This window comes from Choristoneura fumiferana, chromosome 28 (assembly GCF_025370935.1).
Source record: "Choristoneura fumiferana chromosome 28, NRCan_CFum_1, whole genome shotgun sequence".
NCBI classification, from domain to species: domain Eukaryota; kingdom Metazoa; phylum Arthropoda; class Insecta; order Lepidoptera; family Tortricidae; genus Choristoneura; species Choristoneura fumiferana.
Genome location: NC_133499.1, coordinates 6,548,787 through 6,573,849, shown reverse-complemented (window position 1 = coordinate 6,573,849; position 25,063 = coordinate 6,548,787). Strand labels below are relative to the sequence as shown.

Below are 25,063 nucleotides of genomic sequence, written 5' to 3'. Positions count from 1 at the left end.
GACTAGACGTAATTATCTATGCCTTTTGTGGTTTTTCAGATTTTCATATAAATGTATAATATCAGAATTACAGGAGCTCAAAAGTCGACATAAAAAATATGACAACTTTGCACGAGAATTAATGACTAATAAAGCATTTTTACAAAAATCGAAAAAACCACAGGCATAGAAAATATAACGAATATCTTGATTGTAAAATATCATTGATTTCTGTGCTATACTTTTCATATTATATGAGTACAACGAAACCCAAAATTCTACCGCCCAAATCTTGAAAAGCCTACAGCAATCTCGATATTACGGACGTCGTTGCGGAAGGCATGGGGGGGACGGCTGTGAGCGCTTATGTCACGAGCGATAAAGACAGCAATATCCCAAACGAATACCTAACGCGGCCGCGCGGCCGGCAGGGAAACTTCTCTTAACAGTCAATTTAGAACCTTATTAAGTTCGGAAAGTGCTTTGTAAGATGGTTATGTCCGTGTGAAACAAGGCCATAACTTCTTATTTCAAATTACTAAATTAAACGTAACTTCTAAGCTCCCACAAAAAAACGCAACAACCCACAAGTAACAAACATTCGGTCTCATTGTCATAGACCTCCAATGGAGCCACTAAAAAAGCAATTCGTACACTATTTGTGTCTATTGTTACAATAAAATAACAAAGGGGCTACTACGCCTAATTTGTCGCACAAAGAAGAGTTAATCTTTACTGTAAACACGCGCATCTGTTTGTTTAATTCGCGTTTGCGAGTGCGAAATTAAGGTTACAACGTGGAACACTTCAAGTATGTACTTTTGTTTTTTTGAACATGAAACTCTACCGTGAGACTGACTCATTATAAAATGATACTGTCCTGGATAACCTCGAGTTTTTAGCTCGACATGTTTCGGGCTAATCCATAGCCCTTTTTAGGGTTTCCGTCGCCAAAATGGCAAAATGGTACCCTTATAGTTTCGCCATGTCTTCTGTCTGTCTGTCTGTCTTTGCTCAGGGCTATCAGTGCTAGAAAGCTGTAATTTTGCACGAAATATATACGTAAACTATGCGACAAAATGGTACAATAAAAAATTCAAAAAAGTTTTTTTTTTTTTTTACTACCTCCCCATAGACGTATAGTGGGGGTCATTTTTTGTTCTCATTCAATCTTGTAGTTGGGAGTCTCGTCGGATAGGTCTTTTAAACCATTAGGGGCTGCTAAAATGATTTTTTCGATTCAGTGATTTTTTTGCAAAATATTCAACTTTAAAGTGAAAATTTCATTGAAATCCAGCGTCCCCCCCTCTAAATCTAAACCGGTGGGTGGAAAAATATTGAAAAAATTGAGGATGGTAGTCAGTATATCAAATTACAAGGAAAACTATAACGGTTAAGTTTTTTTTTGATTATTAGTAATTAAGAGTAAATAGCAGCCTAAGGTATAAAAATACTCGTACTTACCTAAACTTGGAAGATTCCGTATAAATACGCAATCCTTTAGAAAAATATTACTTATTTGTTTCGTAATGGCTACGGAACCCTATTTGGGTGTGTCCGACACGCTCTTGGCGCCGGTTTTTCTTAGGGAGCAACGGCGCGCCATCTGCTGGCGCGTTGCTCCTAAGAAAGAAGGCTTGCGGATCAGCCCGAAACATGTCGAGCTAATACTCGATTTAAGACTGTGAGTTATCCGGGTCAATATCATTTAATATTAATGTTCTGGTACAGATTTATTTTGGTACTCTCTGCAGTTTAAATGGCTGGACAGATTTTAACATAGTAAAAGCGGCCAAGTGTCGAGTCGGACTCACCCATGAAGGGTTCCGTAGCAGCAAGTAACATAATATAAAAAAGTTTCCTTTACTTTACGATGTGACGTATTTAAAAAACTAATTACTAGATCTCGATCAAACTAATTTTCGGTGGAAGTTTGCAGGTAATGTAAATAATTTTTTTAGTTTCTACCATTCTCCTTATTTAGAAGTTACAGGGGGGGGGGGGACACATATTTTACCACTTGGAAGTGTCTCTCTCGCGGAAACTATTCAGTGACATTTACGGAAAAAAAATGATATTAAAAACCTTCAATATCATTTTGAAGAGCCTATCCATAAAAAATACTAAAAATAAGGAAACAAGTCTAGTGGTTAAGAACTTTGTTAAGTAGCTAACTTAAAGTTCAAGCAGTCGGGGACCCCATGGGTACTACTAAGATTTTTGAGCGTCACGATTTGAATGGGTCTCGACTGTTGAACTTTAAGTTTTTAACCATTAAGTAGTTAGACTTGTTTTATCTATTTTCGTTTTTACAATTTTTTATTTAACTCGCCCTGTTCCTTATTTATTGGGGTCAAATCTCGCAAGTTAAATTTGACCCACTACCAGTAGTCCGATCGACTTGAAATTTGGTAAACTTATGTAAATCTGGACAATACAATAATCTGATAGTGACATCCTGATAGTCCTGCCAGGATCGTCTCCGCAGGATGGAACTCTTTAACGGTTAATGGCATGGATTTGAAATTTGGTATTCAAATGCGCCTAGTTTCGGTGTCAATACAGGTACAGTCAACAAAAAGTACAGTCAGCAAAAGAGAGCTTGTATTAAAAGTGAATTTTTTTCAAAAACTTATCTATTAAGGCAGCCAGGTTTTTTATCTTCAAATAATTGAGCTTACCATGTCATCCAATAATATTAAATACGCAGCCAAATGGGCAGCTTGGTTTTTTTAGCGATTCCTTTTTTCGTTGATCCCTTTTTGGTATTGTGGCACAGAAGCGTTTATTGCCCTTTTATTGTGTTATTATTCGCAATAAAAATATTACCGTTTAATTTATTGCTAGTTTTTGAGGGCTTTGTACGAATTAGATCACAAACTTTTGTTGGCATTTGATCTGGTTTTAAAATATTTTGTGTTTAATTTTTGATGTGACTGTTTCGGTTGTATTTGACAGTGTTTTGATTCGAACTTAAAGCGGAATTATCTCTCGTATTCTTTAACTCCCGAAGCAAAAAGACAGGTGCTGTAATTTGGACGCCAATGTCAGCTGCCAATTTTGTCTGTCTGTCTATCTGTTTGTCTGTAGCGTCGTAGCTCTCAAACGTAATGTATGGAAGTTGAAGGTGCGGCCACATGCAGTGGCTGGTCGCTCGTTTGCAGCGATAAATCTGGTCAAGTGACCCTATTTTGACTTTAAAAAGTAGCGTCAAGTCGCCGCGTCGAGCAGCAGCGTCAAGATGGCTGTTTGCAGGAATGATCTTGGCCGTGGAAGCTGATTTCTTAATCTCATTTAGCAGCATCCGTGGCAGTGGTACAAATTAAAGAAATTGGAGTGAATGAAAAAAAAACCAGCCAAGAGCGTGTCGGACACGCCCAAAATAGGGTTCCGTAAGCCATTACGAAAAAATTAAGTAATATTGTTCTAAGGATTAACGTATTTATACGGAATCTTCCAAGTTTTAGGTATATTTTATACCTTAGGCTGCTATTTACTCTTAAACTACTAATAATTCTCAAGCAAACTTAACCCCTAATTGTTTTAAAAGACCTATCGAAAGATACCCCACACCAATTGGGTAGGATGAGAAAAAAAATCACCCCCAATTTACGTCTATGGGAGGTAACCTAAAAAAATTTTTTAAATTTTTTTTATTGTACCATTTTGTCGGCATAGTTTACTTATATATCCGTGCAAAATTACAACTTTCTAGCATTGATAGTCCCTGAGCAAAGCCGCGGACACGACAGACAGACAGACATGGCGAAATTATAAGGTTGTGCCATTTTGGCTCCGGAACCCTAAAATAACGGTTTTTTGCCGAAATTGAAGTGTTTTTTATATTCCAGCGATAAAGCTCAACATTTTCAGTCGTGGTGGCCTACTTGTTTGACCTATCGCCTCTCAAGCAGAGGGTCGTGGGTTCAAACCCCGGCTCGCACCTCTGAGTTTTTCGAAATTCATGTGCGGAGTTACATTTGAAATTTACCACGAGCTTTGCGGTGAAGGAAAACATCGTGAGGAAACCTGCATAAACCTGCGAAGCAATTCAAGGGTGCGTGTGAATTTCCTAATCCGCAGTGGGCCCGCGTGGGAACTATGGCCCAAGCCCTCTTGTTCTCAGAGGAGGCCTGTGCCCTGCAGTGGGACGTATATAGGCTGGGATGGATGCCGCCAGATGGCGGTAGTAGCGCATTCTATTAAAATTGCGCAGCTGTTTTCAATGTACAAATTGAAATTTATTTCTGCATTCGATCTGTATAAATTGCCATAGATTCAAAATTCTACATAGTTCTACATTAGGGGCTAAATATACGTCTAAAAACTTCATTTTGGTTTTACTCAAATTGAACCCCGAGGGTCTCACCGCTCTACCACAACGTGATGTGCCCTCAGCGTAAGTTTTCGGTTACAAAATACGTCTCGATCGCGTTCGCGTTGAAATCTCAATTTGTATGGAAACACGACAGCGCTCTAGCGGAACGTTTGCGATGTTCGTGTTTCCATACAAATTGAGATTTCAACGCGAACGCGATCGAGACGTATTTTGTAACCGTTACGCTGAGGGCACATCATGTGGTAGAGCGTGAGACCCTAAGGTTCAATGTTGAGATTTTAACGCGAACGCGATCGAGACGTATTTTGTAACCGAAAACTTACACTAAGCGTACTGATTTGACGCTGGAAACGAGCGTCGAGCGGCTGGATGTGGCCGCGCCTTAATGCGTGATATTTGTTGCAGTGCGTCCATCGCAGGCGCACACACAGGTGTTCCCCTCCCTGGAGCCTTCCCTTGGGCGCACAGTTCGAGAGGTAACTATATATATTAGCATTTTTTTTTTTTTTTTTTTTTTTTTAGTTTGACATTTGGAGACCTTATACATCTCCATTTCTTTTTTTTAGCATTATCAGTAATGAAATGGATTAATTATAGAAAGAGCAGAGCAGTGCAGTTTTGCAGGTGGTAGGACCTTGTGCGAGGTCCGCCCGGATTGCTGCCACCATCTTGCTCGCTAATCCTGCCGTGAAGCAGCAGTGCTTGCACTGTTGTGTTTCGGCGTGGAGAGTAAGACAGCCGGTGAAATAACTGGCACTTGAGGTATCCCATCTTAGGCCTCTAGGTTGGCAACGCGTCTGCAATACCCCTGGTGTTGCAGATGTTTATGGGCGGTGGTGATCTTTTACCATCAGGAGACCCACTTGCTCGTTTGCCATCCAGTCGAATAAAAAAAAAAGATGTTCAATATTAAAAATAACTTTATTGAAAAAAGTATTACATCTTACATAGTTTCAAAAACAAGAAAACTACTCCCTAGATAGGTATAACCGGTGCTACAGGATAAGCAGCGCTCCTGCCCACAGACAAGAACTTGATGTATTCTCATATATATTATATTATATTCATTTTTCATTTTAACTAACCTCTATGGATTCTGTCCGAAATAAATGGCTTATTATTATTATTATTATTATACTTACTCCATTTATTTTAACATTTGAAACTGAACGGTAAAATTTGCAGACTTTTTAAAATGAAACAAAGAAACTTATTTAAAACTGTGTTCTATAGTAAAAACATAATATTAACGAATGCCGCTAATAAATGTTGTTACATGTATTTTTAGTCCATTTGTGTTCGAAATAACGTGCAACGTTTGTTACAATTTGACTGTTAACATTAATTCAAACCTTAAATGAAACGGAGTATAAACTACTACTAATGAGGGCTATCGCGTATGAATTCGCCGCTAGAGGCGCTAGTGTAGCGTGAGGTCTCCGAAATGTCAAATCTCATAGTTTTTGGGTGAGCTACGCGGGTTTATTTTATAATTAGAATAATTTTGTGAATATTTTGCAATATCTGAAATTAATTATGGCAAATATGCGTTCCGGGTCAATGAATGTCTGTGTTTTGAGAGAGTTTTGTCTTTCGGAAACCTTTGTCCTCCCTTTTTTCCGAACAAAACGGGGACTATGCAACACTGTGGCATGCTCGATATTTTTATGGTACGGTTTTAAGGTGTATTAAATATGATTTTAATCTAAACTTTGCTTTCACGCCCGTAATAACAAACTTTGAAAGCCATACTTAAAAACCTCACGCAACAGTGCGCCATCTAGTGAGACAAAAAACGATAGCCCTCATTACGCGTTCAGTTACGTGGGTGTACACTGTACACTCACCGGGGTTCAGCTGAAAACCAGCGCTGCAGCTCCGGTTACAGGGCTACGGCACATGCTGAGCTGAGTCTTTTGGCATCAAACTACAGCACAATGTCTCTAATTTTTCTCTCTTCTCCTATTTATGTTTTTACTGTGTTTTTACCCGACTGCCCGAAGGAGGGTTATGTTTTCGAGCGTATGTATGTATGTATGTTGGGTATGTATGTTTATTACTTTGGTCCTCGCTGCAGCCTAAACGGCTAAACAGATTTTAACATATGAGGTATCATTGGATTCGTCAAAACTGTCGGAGTGACATAGGCTTATAATATTTCAATATGGCGTCTGCGAAAAAAAAAATGCCGGAGTCAGGAATGAAAAAAATTTGTATTGTAACAATATGGGTATCAAATGAAAGCTAATAATTAGCCCATTCTAAATATATGTGGGTTACAATACTTTTAATCTACCGATTTCACATAAATATCAAAAAAGTGTAAAATAAATCAAAAACCCGACTGCCAAACTAAAAGGAGAAAATAAGCCTAGTGGTCTAGAACTCTGTTAAGTAGATAATTTAAAGTTCAACAGTCGGGACCCGTTTAAATCGACGCTCAAAAACTCTTAGTAATGGGTCTCGACTGTTGAACTTTAAATTAGCTGCTTAACTTTTTATTTTATCCTTTTTTTATCCTTTTATCCTGATTCTGACATGATATAATTAATTCTTAGTATAGTTTAATTTAATTTACTGAAATAGTTGGAAAAAAATTGTTTAACATTTGCATGTCGTTTTCTAGTCGACTGAATACTGTGCCACATGTACAACAACATCTTATGTATTCTATATTATGTATTCTGGCAAATAAAGCATTCTCATTCTCATTCTAGACCACTAGGCTTATTTACTTCCTTTTAGTCTTGGCAGTCGGGTTTTTTTTTTTTTTAATTTAATGTTTTTTGCTGTCAAAAATGTTGTGAGTTTGAGTTTGAACTATATCATTTAAAACAGTGGCCATGTTGCTAGGTAAACCTCGGCGCGGCATGATGAGGCGAGCTGTGTTCTCCGACCTGCAGCGGAAGGGGCTGGAGAAACGTTTCCAGGTCCAGAAGTACATCTCCAAGCCGGACAGGAAGAAGCTGGCGGAGAAGCTCGGCTTGAAGGACAGTCAGGTAAGTCGAGCTTTAAGAGCTGGCTTAGATAAATCCATACTAATATTATAAATGCGAAAGTGTGTATGTTTGTATGTTTGTCCGTCTTTCACGTCGAAACGGAGCGACGGATCGACGTGATTTTTGGCATAGAGATAGTTTATGGGCCAAAGAGTGACATAGGCTACTTTTTATCCCGGTTAAATGAACAGTTCCCGAGGGAACAGCTCGCGATAACCGAATTCTACGCGGTCGAAGCCGCGGGCAAAAGCTAGTAGATAGATATAATATTTATTCTTCAAAACAAAGACATTGCTTATTAACTAAACAGTAGGTAATAAAACTAACAATTCAGCACTTAATTATGCCGGAAACAAAGTACTTAAGTACTTACGATAGCAAATAAAAACATTAAATTAGCGCAGTTGAGCATTTCTATAAAGTACTAACCTATCTATAAAAGAGACGGACGTCACACGAAAGTATTTCTTTCTCTGTCTATAATCTCGAATTTTTAAGTTTAATTTAAACTATGAAGGTTTAAATCATAGGTATGTAAAGGTACCTTAAAAATTAGTTTTCAAGTATTCGATAACACGCAGTCCTAAGTTTTAATTTACAAAAAAAATATGTTTGTCTGTCTGTGACCGTAGCTCTTAACGGGTGAACCGATTTGAATGCAAGCAGGGTTTCTAGCAATGATTCTTAGATACGTTTTGTCAAAATCGTTTCAGCCGTTTTTGAGATATTGAACTTTGAAGTAACAATTTCGGGGTTTTCCATCTTTTTGTTGGTTAGGTTATGTTATTTCCTTATTTTCCTTTTTTCACATCAAAAAAAAAAAACACTAGTTCACGCTTCTTTTAACCGTATGTCAAAGTATCAAATATTTCAGTCAGCGCTACCAACGTTAAACTCGGTTAAACGGAACCCTTGAAAAAAACTACAGTTTACCCTCTGAATTTCAGACCCCATAGGGGCGTGGGGGTGTTACAAAAAAGCGACCCTCAAGGGGAGACCTGTCAACGGCAGACCTCTCCCCTAAAGGTTTAAAACAATTACCGTTGGAAAACGATATTCTGATTTGGAATTTTGGTAGCTTTGATTAGTTTAGGCGCCATTTTTGGAGGCGTTTTTCGGTCGCTTTAAACGTAATCGCGTTTGCGGTTTGATTGTTTGTTTGATGTTTTTTAAATGGCGTTTTTTTAGGCGATTCGTGTAAGAGAGTATTGTTTGCAAGAGTTCATTTCATACGCAGTTAATTTTAATATGGGTTATAGCTTTCTGCTCAAGTTCTTTTTAGCAATAAAATCAGAATATGCTAAATTATAGTTTTTGGAAATTAATTAATTAATATTATTATTATATTAGCAATAAATTCACGTACTAGCTATTTACAATAAAAATATTCATTTTCACGTTTTAACCTTTAATTATTCCTTTTAGTATTTATTATATGTTTAAATTTAATTCCCATTTCATATTGTAATTTTATTTTTAAAACATAGATCATACTCCTCAAACTTTAAAAAATAGGTAATTAGTTAGTTAATTTTTATTACAATTTAAGTTTATTCGAAGAAAGTAATGTAAAGCGAATTCCATGATATTTGTACCGTGACAGGCGACGTCAGTTGTATTCTAGGATGGCGTACATTGATAACAGTAAGTATTTAATTTGTATGAAAAAAGGAAAATCTAAAGACTCCATTATTGTTAAAAGTCGCTGAACTAATGTTGTCCTGTTTGACGAGGACGATCTATGTTTTAATTTTATGCTCGTATTACAGGCCACACCCGGTATGACCAAAAAAAGTAGGTAACGTGTTAGTTTGATTATATTGAACGATTTACCTTGACATGTGTTTATTATGTTTTTTTCTGAAGGCAATAAATAAATCTATCAATCCATCTAGGTATCTATTTAGAAATTTTTGCACATCCTTCTACATACACAAGTGATTAATCTAGAAGTACAGAATACAAAAAATCTGTTCACCACTTAGAAATCAGCTTGTATTGCTAAGACAAGATTAATTCTATTATAATAATTCTATTATATTATAATAGGAGTCACCCTTCGATTAGGGATAATCTGGAGGTATGAAGTAAAAATCACCCTCGGGGGAGGCGCGCAGAGCTAAGAACAGGGTAGACAGGCGATGTCTATCTAATTATTAGTGGGATAAATATCTATATTAATGAAATAATTAGAGATGGGCCGAATGTGGTTTGAACCGAATACGAACTTCGGCCAAATTTCGACCGAACTTCGGTTTAATAACCTGCCTGTAGTAAATTTTAAATACGAGTATAATATTAAGTAGGAAGTAGGATTAGTAGATTTAATTTCTCATGGAGACTTAATAGAGATAGAAATATGACAAACATACCTACTGTGGCAGATCTAGTTGCACGATCCAGCGCGGAAATGCAGCCAGCAGAGACAAGATTTGGTCGAATTGTATATTATTATTTATTATTATTATTGAAATAATACACTAGCAACTCTTCGAGCTGACGCGTGTATGTCATTGCACTTGTGTTTCTAGTCTTTTTTTGTAAACGGGAGCGCCAAAGTTCGCATACTCTTCGCTAGTCATACCATAATTTTTGTTCGAATCATCGTTTGTCATATTTTTTTTCCCACTGAAACTTTACAGTTTTCTGAAACTATTAAATGGTCATTCTATAGAGAACTATAGGTTAAGTTAGGTTTGTTTTATAGGAATTCTGAATAATTATTGGATTCAGAGAACAAAGAGTTATGACAAACGATCGTTCGGACAAACATTACATTCGGACTTCCAATAAGTATGCGAGCCGATATGGACCCGTAACTACCAGATCAATTAGTTTTAGCGTGCGAAGCCGTTTAGTTGTAAATACTTAGTTAAGTTATTTTTAAAATAGTTTAGTATACTTCAATGGTACCTTTACCATAATGCTTGTTTAGTTTTAGTTATATTGCATCATAATAAAATTATAATAAAATTATTAAATTCACTGCCATGTCTGTCCGTCCGTCGGCGCGTTACAATTATTCCCCGTCAAACGCAAAGATTGCCGCCCTAAGCTTATACTTGCATACTTATAGCCGAGATAATCCCGCTATGTTGGCAGCACGGCTCACCAGTTTAATTTTATATGGTTTAAGATAAATTTATTATTTAAGTTTTTTTTATTACTGGCCATAATTTTTTGTCCGCGCGTATCTTTTTCATGTTGGTATTTATGGGTCTACATTTGAATTTTAAATGGTTTAGGAATTAATCTTTCTGCTTCTTCTAATGTATATAAAATTCTCGTGTCACAGTGTTTGTAACGAAACTCTTCCGAAACGGCTTGACCGATTTTTATGTTTTTTTTTGTGTATATTTCCTAAGCAGGTCTGAGAATAGGACTTGAACTTTTTTCATACTTCTACACGGACGGAGTCGCGGGCAACAGCTAGTTATATTATATTAAGGTTGTTATTTAATATTCATCGGCCTTAAATTATGAATTTTTTATTGTTTGATTACCTACGGTAATGTCAATTAGTGACCATGGCCGCTGCGATGTGGTCGAAACGTGAGGTAGCAATTATCCTACTAATATTAGTTTAATTAAAACATAACGAGTAACATATTAGAGTTCCTTTTAAATTACAGACCATTTAAGTGTTTTTGTTTGTTACCGCAGGTTACAAAGCTTATAACATTCGCTGTGTTGGTAGCACTGTTCTTCAATATATTTTTTACCCCCGACGCAAAAAGAGAGGTTTTATAAGTCTGTCTGTGGCACCGTAGCTCTTAAACGGATGGACTGATTAGAATGCGGTTTTTTTATTTGAAAGCAGGTTTTTTAGCGATGATTCTTAGACATGTTTCATCAAAATTGGTTTAACCGTTTTTGAGATATTGAACTTTGAACTTTACTACTTTATTTTTCAATGGTTTGGCTACAATTAATTAGGGTAGATATATTGTATTCGATTGAATTTGGGTGTGGAGGTGGAGGAGCTGCGTGAGCACACATTTGTTGCATATACATAGCAATCGTAAGGTCACGTGAGCAAAGTAGATACCTACTTAATTTTATTGTTTTTGTTTTTAGTTCATTGATATACTTTTGAATCTCCGCAAAGTAAAGCCTGATTCAATCAATTATTTAATTAAACGTAAGGCATTTAACCCAAATGCCTTCGCTTCCCTATCAAAAAAAAAACAAAACGACAACCAATGTAACGTCCAATCAAATTCAAACAAACTTCTAATTCCATAAACGGACCCAAACTGCGACTTAATAACTCGAAAACATTCAATAAACCGAAAACCTGCTTGCTAGAGCCTAATAAAAATCAGATATCATAAAAAAAAGCTGCCAAAAAAGCCAACCTCCGCCGTCCAATAGAAAACCGGGAACACTTTTATTCGATACAAATCGGCCAATAGAAACGGGGTATAAGACGCCGTTCTAACGTTATAGCCATCTCGCTCTGCTACCAGCTTTTTACATAAGCGCCTCTCGTTCTCCCGGGTTGAGGGCAAAGGCGTATTTTTGTCTTAAGACCGTTTGTATATTTTATTGTTATGTCACTGTCGAGTTTTTTTTATTATGTTGGCGGAGTGTTTTTGGCGGGTGATTTGCTCGGGATCTTACTAACGTTTTGTTTATGGAATAAAAATGGCGGCGGGGGAAAGCGTAGCGATACGATTTTATTACTTTGGATATCGATGGGATTACTAAATATAGAAGGGTGCTGTTTTTAAATTTTGCTTTGTATTTATGAAACCGTGGTGGCCTAGTTTGACCTATGGCATCTCAAGCAGAGGATCGCGGGTTCAAACCCAGGCACACTGAGTTTTGCAAAATTCATATTAGGTATTATGCAAAATTACATGCTTTACGGTAAAGGATAACATCGTGAGGAAACCTGCACAAACCTGCGAAGCAATTCGGGGGCGTGTGTGAAGCTCCCAATCGCACGGGGCCCGCGTGGGAACTACGGTCCAAGCGCTCTCATTTTGAGAAAGCCTGTGCCCACCAATGGGACGGTTGCCACTTTAGAGCTTGTGGAAGAAATGGCTGTATGGATCCCAATTCCTTTACCCTTAGATGAATTAAAACAAAAAAATCACAGCGATCAAAATTTTGACATGAAAGGGTAAACCCCTTTGATTTAAAAATTTGCAAAAACCTAACCATTTGAGATGAAAAGATTTGTTTAATCAAAAGATTTAAACATCAGCGTATCAATTTAAAAAACAAAGGAGGGGAAACAACCGGATTTTTCCGGTTCCGGCGTTGTAATATTCGATAGGGGAAAGAAATATAGCCTTTCACTTTATTTTATACTTAGTAAAAAGTAGCTGTAGGATTTTTATATATTAATTTGTACTATTCATTATTATTTATTTATCAACAAGCCTTTTAAGTTTTAGTAAATCTATATAAATAAAAAACTGGTTATATTTGAATAACCCATTTTTTAACATATTAGGTAGGTACCTACCTACCTACTTTCCTTTCCTAACATAAAACTCATCATCATCATCATCTCAGCCGTAGGACGTCCACTGTTGGACATAGGCCTCCCCCACAGACCTCCAGTTGCTTCGGTTGGCAGCGGCCTGCATCCACCGTGAACCTGCGGCTTTAACCAGGTCATCCGTCCATCTTGTTGGTGGACGTCCTACGCTGCGCTTGCCGATCCGCGGCCTCCACTCGAGAACCTTTCGGCCCCAACGGCCATCCGTAACATAAAACTACATAATGTAATTTTGATAAAAAAAAATACCATTATATTCCCAATCCAAGTTCCCAATCCGCACTGGGCCTGCGTGGGTATTACACCTCAAGCTCTCTCATTCTGAGCGGGTCTGTGCTCTGCAGTGAGACGATGCACTTACTATTGTTTTTATAGATGTCTTTCTATTCCGAAATAAAGAGATGTTTTGATAAAAATGACCATGATCGTTGACTCTATGACTCTACTACCCAAACTGCATTTCCGTACCAAATTTCAAATCGATGCCATTACGAGTAACCGTTTTGAGGAGTTCCGTCCTGCGGAGACGATCCTGGCCGGGCTGCCTCAATGTCACTGCCAGATTATTGTACTGTCACTAGATTTATAAGTACATAAGTAGTTATGCTAAAGTTCAAGTCAATTGAACCACTGGAAGTGCGTCAAATTTAACTTAAAAGATTAAACTCGCAACCCGCACAGACATACGAGTACAATAAACGTACATAACAAGTTAAGTAAAAGCTTGTAATTAAATTAAAAAAATCAGAAAACCCGACTGCCTTAAAAATAAAAGGAAAAAAAAACTAGTAGTTTATTTATAGACTAGAACTCTGTTAAGATGAATTTATTTTTATAACAAATCAAAATAACTAAACAAACCTCAATTTTACAAAACAAAATTACAAATAAAAAATACCTTGGAGATCACCCACTTGGGGCACCGTCCCCAGGACGGAGGCCGCATTGCCCCTCTGCACCGCCAAACTTAGGCGCTGGGCAAAGAAGGTACCAGCCCTATGTTTGCCTGAGACGCCGAAGAGCTTGTCCGGCACTTCTTTTACAAACTTTTTTGTGTCGGACGACCATGGGCCCAAAGTTTCTATTGCAAGTGCCGCAAATATGTAGTTGTTCGAAGTAGCTTATTTAAAGTTCAACAGTCGGGACCCATTAAGTATTGAGAATTTTTGAGCTGCATGGTCACGATTTAAATGGGTCTCGACTGTTGAACTTTGAATTAGCTACTTAACAGAGTTCTAGACCACTTGACTTATTTATTTCCTATTAGTTTTTAAGGTAGTCGGGTTTTTGATTATTTAAATGAAATGTTTTATTTTATACTTTTTTGATATTTCTGTGAAAATGGTACCTACATTAAAACTACCTATATTTAAAATTGACTATTTATTAGCATTCATTTGATACTCATATTGTTATGTACAATACATTTTTTTTTCATTCCTCCGCCATATTTTTTTTACAAACAACATATTGAAATATTATATAGCCTATGTCACTTCGACAGCTATGACGAATCCAATGATACCTCATGTGTTAAAATGTGTCCAGCCGTTTAGGCTGCAGCGAGGACCAAAGAATGGACATACATGCTCGAAAACATAACTCCCCTTTGGGCAGTCGGGTAAAAAGGCTTGCGTTTGATCATAATCACGAATATGTTGGCTGAGATGAAGATTATACTACTCCTAAGGGTTAAAACGATCTATAAAAGCCCACAAGCTAAGCTCGGTTAACAATAACGAGATATATTAATTAGATTTAACTCTCAATTAAGTTTAATCAACATCAAAGACGAGATAACATCTATGGGAACTTCACAAAGGGTACAAACTCGGAGCGATTTCGCTTAAACAATACGTTTTATATGTAATACGGTATATATGAGATCTATCTCCATACTAGTGTATACCCACAGCCTCACACGCGTATTAGAACCGGTAACCTATCTCAAACACTAAAAATCATTGACCGAATTTCACTTGTCCGAAAAAGTATTGCATGTATGCAAGCTCTTTATTGCACATATAAATAAAATAACAAGAAATAAAAATACACAGAGGAGAGCAAAAGCGAGCTTATCCCTAAAAAGGGATCTCTTCCAGCTAACCTATTATGGGTGAAGAGACGACCAAAAAGTTGCACACCTTAACGCAAGTAGTTAGAATTACTATTATTTTTTTCTATTGTGACACGAAAATTAATCATACATTTGTATAAATAATTTTCGTGCACAATGGAAAAAAATAATAGTAATCCTAACTACCTGCGTTAAGGTGTGCAACTTTATAGTCTTCACACATTTTAAAGTAAAATAATTTAAAATATAAATAGGAAAAATTAGGCTTATTTGCAAACTTTAGAATTTGCTTTTAACCCCCGACGCAAAAAGAGATATCTTATAATTATATAATATATGTTAGTTTGGCACGAATGTTTGTTGGTCTGTCTGTGACATCGTAACGCTGAAACAGCTGGACCGATTTCTATGCGGTTTTTATACGTGGAAGCGAGTTTCGTTGCGATGATTCTTTCCTGGCTATGTTTGATAAAAATTGAATTGAAAGTTTTTGAGATATTAAACTTTGAAATGACAATGACGGGGGTTTTCAACATTTCTAAGTTGGTTAGGTTATTGATCACTTATTCCAAAAGTTATAGACGTTTTAGAATATTATAGAGGTATCTGTGGTAGCACTTTCAATTGTCCCTAGCGTCAAACTCAACTCAAAATAAACACTAAATTCATCATAATAAACACCATATTCCATCGGCCGAAGCAACCAATGAATCTGATTTCTGACGGTCTGTCCCAAATTTGAAATATTCATATTTGGAATGAATATTCAAACGCATCCTGTTTACATTCAGCGTCCAATTTCAAATATTCTGCATTTATTTATTTTTTGGCGGGATTTTTTTCTCTGATTGACAGGTCGGCCATGTTTTGTTTGTACGTCGAGTCAAAACACTGCTTTTTTGTACAAGTTATTGTTTGCCATTCAAATTTGTTGTCATATTAAATTGTAAGCGGTTGTAAATATTATTGTTTAAATTTAAATGACAATATTTGTATAAATGCAACCCTTGTTCCGGTGTGACTTTTATTCAAATGCTAATTTGGTGCCACTGATGCATGTCATAGACAATTTTAATGTTTTTTTATTTGCATTTGAAATTGAGGATGCAGTGCATTTTAGAACTTTTTATTTATTTTTGAGCTCTCTCAAAGATTAGGCAAAATATGTTCTGGGATTCTGCAATTTAAGGTCACGTATTTACTTAGTAGCGTTATATAGTTACCAATAGAAAAGTTATTTTAACCTCACAGTGTCGGATATAGGGCTAAACAAAAAATTATATGAATTTATGTGCGTAATTAGGTACATTACAAATTTTCCCATGGTTGTTTCAATGAATAAAAATATAATTAGGGTAGCGATACCTGGGAAGTAAAAGTCCCCAAACTGGGCCTACGTGTGATGTGAATTATAGGTACTTTGTTTATTTAACCAAGATACTAAAGTGCCAGTTTGAAATGTCAAATGTAAAAATAATGTGACCAGCATAGTGCGAATAATGCTGCTCTCTGATTTCGGTTTTCGACATAATTGCAAATAAAAACATTTTATGGAAACATAAATAAAATTAAAGCATTTAATATTCTACTTTTCATAAGCATTGCGCTTTTAGGCTGGTGTTACTTAGAATCCAATTTAAACTTAAACATCAACATATCTACATCTTGGGCAGGGCTATATTTTTGCGCCGTTTGGTGTTGAGACTTGAGACCCTAGGGCCGTGGGGGCCAGGCGCACGCGATATCGCGAAAGAGATATCCGCGCGCCTCATTGATGTTTCAGGTGACCAGAGGGCTGGCAGCTATTTTGGGCAAAGGATTAGCCTTGCGATACGACGCGGGAATGCTGCCAGCCTTCTGGGCACAATGAACAGCGACGGTGACCTAGAAGGGATTTTTCATTTATAGGTTAGGCTAGGTTATATATTTTTTGTACATAGTCATATTTTTAAATGTTTAATGTATTGTGTTTTATTGCTTTTTGTTATAAATAAATAAACATCTACAAAAAGTCGAAATATCTCCTAAGCGGTGGCATTTTCATTAGACCCATTTTATCTTTTTTAGAATGTCCTAAGTGCTCTCTGTTAGTGCGTCACAGACAGAGTCAGACAGAGTCTTAACGTTTTATTGTACCCTTTTACCTATAACAGAGGCACTAAGTACCAAAATATTTCGGTGATTACCGGTTGTGTCACGTCACTATTTATTAGATGTCAAAAACATGTGACAAGTGAAACATTATTTTAGTATCTTGGTTAAATAAACAGCAGGGCTACTGCGAAATTCGAAAGTCGATTTTCGAACTTCGAAGTATACAGCCCAAGTTCTCTTTTTCCGCGATAAGGCTTGTGCCTAGCTGTGGAATGTATATAGACGCCGGACTCCACCCTATCGGTTAATTCGTCATCATCATCATATCAGCCATAGGACGTCCACTGTTGGACATAGGCTTCTCCCATAGACCTCCAGTTGCTTCGGTTGGAAGCGGCTTGCATCCACCGTGAACCCGCGGCTTTAGCCAGGTCATCCGTCCATCTCGTTGGTGGACGTCTTACGCTGCGCTTGCCAATCCACGGTCTCCACTCGAGAACCTTTCGGCCCCATGCTTTTCGGTGCTATATGGCCTGCCCATTGCCACTTCAACGAGCTAATTCGCTTGGCTATGTCGGTGACCCTTGTCTTCTACGTAGACTCTGGCCAACGAAAGCTGTCTCAGACAAACCGCGGCAAATTAAAAAACCGGCCAAGAGCGTGTCGGACACGCCCGAAATTACGAAAAAAATTTAGTAATATTTTTCTAAGGATTTCGTATTCTGTATGGAATCTTCCAAGTTTAGGTATATTTTATATCTTAGGCTGCTATTTAAGAGTAAAAATACTAATAATTCTCAAGCAAACTAAGCTGTTATAGTTTTCCTTGAAAGTTTGATATTACTATACCATCCTGATTTTTTTCAAATTTTTCCTCCCACCTGTTTAAATTTTAGAGGGAGGGGGGGACGCTCGATTTTAATGAAAATTTGCACTTTAAAGTTGAATATTTTGCAAAAAAATCACTGAATCAAAAAATCGTTTAACCCCACACTACAAGGTTGGATGAGAAAAAAAAACACCCCCACTTTACGTCTATGGGAGGTACTCTAAAAACAATTGTTTTTGAATTTTATATTGTACCATTTTATCGGCATAGTTTACATATATATTCGTGCAAAATTACAGCTTTCTAGCATTGATAGTCCCTGAGCAAAGCCGCGGACGAACAGACAGACAGACAGACACACAGACAGACAGACAGACATGGCAAAACTATAAGGGTTCCGTTTTTGCCATTTTGGCTACGGAACCATAAAAATGAGGCTGACAACACTAGCTGTACCTACACTGATTAAACGATGTTGATCCTTAGATACTTTTCAGATTTTCCAGATTATTAATTATAGTAAGGTGTGAAAGTTGATGATGCACTTTAGCAGTCCCTTGGTAAATTTTATGACCTTTGTCAGTGCCCATTTACTCACAGTCCAGACGCATCCATTTTTGCACCATTTGACCAGATTGGCATTGGTCTTCTAACATTTTAATTCTAACATAATCTTATAACATTTTCCATTTTAAGGATGGTTGGAGGTTGCATTAAACAAAAAATAATTAATTTAATTTATTTCTTAAAGCAGAAATGTCAAAATTATCTAAGCCGGGTTAGAATGACAATATGTCAATTTTGACAGTCTCAAAAATGTTACCAGATTAAAGTTCCGTAAGCTAGACAGCCGGTCATCGTTCATCCACCATTACCTCTCATATTTCGTTTTCTAGAATTTTTTTACCGTACAACGGCAAAAACTACTAGACACTGGCAAAATTGTCCTCCGATGGACAGAGCCATATTTTTTTAAAGAAACAACAACAACAAGTTCCGTAAAAAATGCGTGGACAGCTGTCGCTGACCAGATTCTAGCTCCTCATTTCTGATTCGATCCCGTAGAAAAACCCGGTTAATTCATAAGTAATTAAAAATTCAACTTCTAATTTGCGAATCACAAAAACAACCGCCATCGCCACATGCATTGAGCGACCCCAATCTCAAATGTTTATTCGATACGAATTGCTATTAAAGCGATGTGTCGCCTTTGTTGGTAATTCAGTCAGCCCTAGCTAGGGATGGGGTCAATCGGTAATTATATCGAAACAGCTAGTATGTACAGTCAAGGGCAAAGATATCGACACGGCCAAAGTTGCAAAAATATGTATACCTACACGACTTTATGCACTTAATATTAAGGCCGTGTATACAAAGATATCGACTCGGCCAAAGTTGCAAAAATATGTATACCTACACGACTTTATGCACTTAATATTAAGGCCGTGTATACATATTTTTGCAACTTTGGCCGTGTCGATATCTTTGCCCTTGACTGTACCACGAGAGTTGAAGAACTGATTGCACATAAAGTTCAATATCTCAAGAACGGCTAAACCGATCTTGAAAAACATGTCTAAGTACCATCGCTAGAAAATCTGCTTTCAAATAAAAAAAAACGCATTCAAATCGGTCCACCCGTTTAAGAGCGAAGGTGCCACAGACTGACACAAAACACACACAGATACACAGACACACATAGCGGTCAAACTTATAACACCTCTTCTTTTTGCGTCGGGGGTTATAAAATGGCATTAGATAAAATTAAAATGTTTATTCAACACATAATAATGTGTTACATACAAAAATGACACTACTAACCTAACCAACAATAAGTTGGCAAGCCCCCGACTTTGTCACTTCAAAGTTCAATATCTCAAAAACGGCTGAACCGATTTTGATAAAACGGTCTAAGTACCATCGCTAGGAAGCCTGCTTCAAATAAAAAAACCGCATTCAAATCGGTCCACCCGCTTAAGAGCTACGGTGCCGCAGACAGACGGACAGACAGACAGACACACATAGCGGTCAAACTTATAACACCCCTCTTTTTGCGTCGGGGGAAAAGAGCTAACCTAAGATTGATTGTTTTTTTTTTTGGAATCTTTTTGTATTTTTTTGCTTAGTAACGATATCTCTTGTCCGGGTGAGCGGTTAGTTCCAATGGAGTGCCAAAAAAAGTTTCTCGATGAGGGCTACGGCATAGATGTCGCTAGCGTCACTGCTTAAGTGACTAAGTAAGAAACAAGCAAGCTGAGATATGAGGTGCATAGGGGAAATTCGTGTCGGTACCGTTGACCATCAGTGGTGTAGCGGTATAGCACGCGGTACGGATTACCGAGGACCTGGGTTCGATTCCCAGTGATGGTCTTATTTTTCTGTTTTTTCTGTGCATCTATATTTCAGTTTGTATTTTCAATTGTAACCTAAGATACCTAACATAGAAAGATACCTTTTCTAAGTTGGTCAAATTTTTATTTGGTCTAAGCGAAGCGTACTCTAGTTATTAACCATCAACGACAATGGGGTAAAAATGCATTTTTTTTAATTCATCTCTCCAAGAGAAGGCTAAGGAAGTTACATCCATGCAGCCAATACTCTTCTTAGTTTTAACTAAATCCCAGTCGTTTGCGCGCTAAAGGAAACATACATACCTACTTGAATATAGCGAATATACATTCATACAAAATAGGTACCACTAGCCCTTCGTCCCTTACCCAGCGGTCCTCAAACTGTCTCAAACCCCGAGGTGCTTTTACTAGTCGATCGTAGGGGTTTCAGAAAGGGATTAGATCATTATGATGTGTTTGTAAAGTGACAAGTATATTTTATTAAATGATCATTTGTGATATGAGCAGTTTGTTATATGATGTGGTTGTGAAATGAATAGTTTGCGAAACGTCGTTTGTGAAATGATTATTTTATTTAAACGTTGATTGCCAAATTAAAGTAAACCCAGATTTGCTCCATCGACAATTTTTTCTAGACAATAAATGGAAATGAATTGGTGGAATGGGTTAAAATAACCATTTTAACCCCCCATTATAACATCCTGCGAAATTTGGTCATGTATCCCTTAAAGATTTATTCAAATCTCTGTTTTGACAATGGCCAATGGGATATGTCCCCATGACGGATATAAATTACCCCTTTCACTCTAGGGTACAACAAAAAAGCTGGCGCAGTGGCTGAAGTAACCGAGAGCAAGAACATATTAAAATACCAGGGTCTCGGTTCAGCCACGTTCGGCATACAGTTTCGTTGCTGTCAGTTTTGAGACCGTGGGTCCTTGGCATTGACATCTGTTACCTTACGGCACTAGACTGGTTGTTTGGAGCAAAACGCGCGGCGCATAAATCATCAATATTACTTTGACACAACCCCTGTCACGGACGTCAACAAACTATAGTGAAAGGTTCACAAATTTTGTTCGCCGCTTTGATGTAAGAAACATGCAGTCTGTACATAAATGTCGATAGTCCTTACATAAAAAGCATAAATTAATCTAAAGAAGTGCAAGAAGGTAAAGGAGACCAAATGGCAGGCAGCTATCTCATTATATTTAAGTAAAGTGTTTAGTTTTAGTTAAGTTTTATTCATGGTTATATTTAAATAAATATCATGGGACACTTGACACCAATTGAACCTAGTCTCAAACTAAGCAAAGCTTGTACTATGGATACTAGGCAACGGATAAACATACTCATATAGATAAATACATACTTAAATTCATATTAAACATCCAAGACCCGAGAACAAGATTTAAGACGTGAGTTATCCGGGTCATTATATTTAATATGAGTGAGTCTCACGGTAGTTTCATGTTCAAAATAACAAACATTCGTGTTATTCATACAAATATCTGCCTGGTCGGGAATCGAACCCGGGACCACAAGCTTCGTAGTCGTGTTTTCTAACCACTTGGCCACCCGGTCGTCATTTTTTCGCATACGTGTATCTTTATTTTCGCACTAAATTGCGTATTCCCTTTAATGTGCTCAAATTTGAGCATCGCTGTCAGCAGACCCCGAAAAGGGCGCGTCAGCTGGGCTGGTTGTCGCGCGGTCAAGACGGACTGTAATTGATAACCCGGAGGGTAGTGTTTTTGCTACACGCTCACGCTAACTACCGACCAGCGGCGTGGCGTTGCAACAAACTCACCTTCATTAACCGAACAGTGTCGCGAGAACTTCCGATTTGATCACATCCTTTTTTAACCACCGACGCAAAAAGAGGGGTGTTATAAGTGTGTCCGCTATGTGTGTATGTCTGTCAGTGTGTCTGCCTGTGGCATCGTAGCTCTTAAACGGGTTGACCGATTTGAATGCGGTTTTTTTATTTGAAAGCAGGTTTTCTAGCGATGGTTCTTAGACATGTTTCATCAAAATCAGTTCAGCAGTTTTTGATATATTGAACTTTGGAGTGACAAAGTCGGGGGTTCTCCAACTTTTTGTTGGTTAGGTTATTTCTTTTCTTCTTTTTTGTTTTTTTCGCATCGCGCATTCCTGCTTTATTAGATTTAACCTCGTAAGGCCCAACTTTTATTTATTGACAAATTGACATGAAGTTTCAAATCCCTTTCTCTTGCTACGGGAGCTTTTTAATAATTAAATTGACATTTATTTGACATTTCTTAAACAAACATTTATCACTCTGTTGTCAATTTAGTATTGTATTGCATACATTGAAAATTACATTTAATCTTGTATGAAAAAAATGAAATGAACAGGGGTCATATTTTTAAAGTTGCAGAACAACAGTAGCTCAGTTATGCGGCTAGAATCGACCCTTGGATTTAAAGCCCTAAGATCAGAGAATCCCTGTGTTAAAGTATGGAATGATAAGAAATCATATAGCAGGTTCCTATCATGCGGTGTCGTATCGCATCGTATCGCAATTTTATGTGGGAGCTCTCCAAAGAGTTGACATACTAACTCACACAGTCACAATCGCAAAAGAAAAAAATAAACCTTTAAAACGCCAATAATACACATAATAACCGTATAAAATGCAGATAAAGATATCCATATCTACACTAACGTCTTTTCTACACCTCGTTCACTAATGATTCCAAATCCAAATCGATTACAAGCCCAGTTGCACTTTAAAAAACGTTCCATATTCAATATTGACAAATGGCGCGAATTTTCAAATATCGAACGTCTATCAATAACTGATTGGCTACGCCAATCGGCGGTCATTTGTCATTCCGCGTTCAAATTTGTTTTTTAATCGACGCAAGTTTTTTTTAACGCTTGTCTATGGCAAATTGACACGTCACTAAATAGTGAGGTGATGAATGGTCGCGCGAGGTGTGAGCGCGGTGCATCTGTCAATGATTTCGCGCCAAAAATTTAATTCGGGTGTTACTGGCCGCCTGGATACCAACGATATTTTATTTTATACAAAAAACTTGAACGGAAACGTTTTGCTGACTGTACTATATTTGCATTGTCATTCAAACTGCATTTGTGCCATTTAGACGATGCCATTAACCTTTGAAGAGTTCCGTCCTGTGGAAACAATGCTGGCCGTATCACCAGAATTTCACTACCAGCAGGGCTACTACGAAACTAGAAACTCGAAGTTCGTGTCGTGCGGTCCCTCTGACACTTAGGTATACTATTTAATACGAGAGCGAGAGGGACGGTACGATACGAACTTCGAGTTGCGAGTTTCGTAGTAGCCCTGCAGATTATTCTACCAATTGGCACCAAACAAGCCAAGTTCCAGCTTAAAATTTTAAACCATTTACAAACTGCACACTCAAACTGCATTCACATACGAACGTTGCACTTGTAAGAGGAAGACATACTTACTTTACTTCAGTCAGACAAAGAATTAGTTTAGCTTTTCAAAGAGTAAACGCTGCCAGGATCTTCTGGACCTTACATAAGCTACTCTTATGTAATTTGTTTTAAGTTTTATTTTATTTCATTTACCCCTCTTTCACCATCCATTGATTAAATTTATATGACGGATAAATATGATTCCGTCTTTGTTTGTATTGTTCGAATAGACGGAGACGGCATCACATTTTATCCGTCAAATAAAACTATCAATGGGTGGTGAAACAGCGTAAGTGTTTTAAATTTAGGAGAGTTTTATGAAAATATAGTTTTAATTCAAGTTTATAATTATGATTGTTCTATGGTATTGTTTATAATTATGATTAAACAATCTTACTTTAATTGAGAGGAAAATAATGGGATCTGTGGCAGATTTGATTCCACAATAACCGCCATATCTCTACCGTCGCCGGATTAATAATATAAAGTTGTAGAATAAATTAGGGCACACAAAAAACTCTCTAAAAATAAATATCACAATAATAATCACAGTAATAAAAAGAATGATACATCAAATAACGATAATGACGTTCATAATCCCAACAATAACCCCAAAAAATACAAATCGATTCCCAATTCGAAAAACGAATTCTAACAGTTTTTAGGAAACACCGTGTCCGCGCATTGTGCTAGTGACGTTTAGTTTATTGATGGCTGGAAGGCGTGGCGGCCGTTGCGTGAAGAAAAATAAATGCGTTTTGGCGGGAGCGTCTATGGTTCTATAGTTTTTTTTTATATTTACAGAATGTCGTGTTTTTAGAAAATGGCTTTACCGCTTCTGTTTTTATTATTCGTGTTTTTAGGGACTTTAATTTGTATTTGATTTTCAATCATGGATCATGGAAGTGGTTAATTTACTGAAGCCGAGTTTAGCTTGCAAGAAAAGTCGTGCAAGTTGCATTGCGGCGCTCGATGGACCACTACAAACTCGTTGGCTTTACGGCCTCGCAATGTAATGCAACTTGCACCATTTTTCTTGCAAGTCTAAACTCAGCTGTGTCTACAGTTGCTTCAAATCACGTGACGAAATGTCAAAGTTGTCTAAGGGACATTGCGATATTAGCGCCAACTATACTCCGTTTAATTTAAGGTTTGAATTAACGGTCAAATTGTACACACGTTTCTCAAATTTTCGAACACAAATGGACTAAAAATAACCTATATATACATTTATTAGCGTTATTAGACGACCAGATGGCCTAGTGGTTAGAGAACCTGACTACGAAGCTTGAGGTCCCGGGTTCGATTCCCGTGTCGGGGCAGATATTTGTATGAAAAATACGAATGTTTGTTCTCGGGTCTTGGGTGTTTACTATGTATTTAAGTATGTATCTATTTATATAATTATATTTATCCGTTGCTTAGTAACCATAACACAAGCTTTG

At 37.3% G+C, this 25,063-nt stretch overlaps 1 protein-coding gene across 1 annotated transcript in view; it reads left to right on the top strand.

Moving 5' to 3' along the window:
- Positions 1-25,063, top strand: part of Dbx (homeobox protein Dbx) — a 62,940-nt gene that overhangs the window by 30,482 nt on the left and 7,395 nt on the right. The window contains exon 4 of the mRNA XM_074109337.1: positions 7,172-7,317. Coding sequence (XP_073965438.1) covers positions 7,172-7,317 — 146 coding nt within the window. The remainder of the gene's footprint in view (positions 1-7,171; positions 7,318-25,063) is intronic.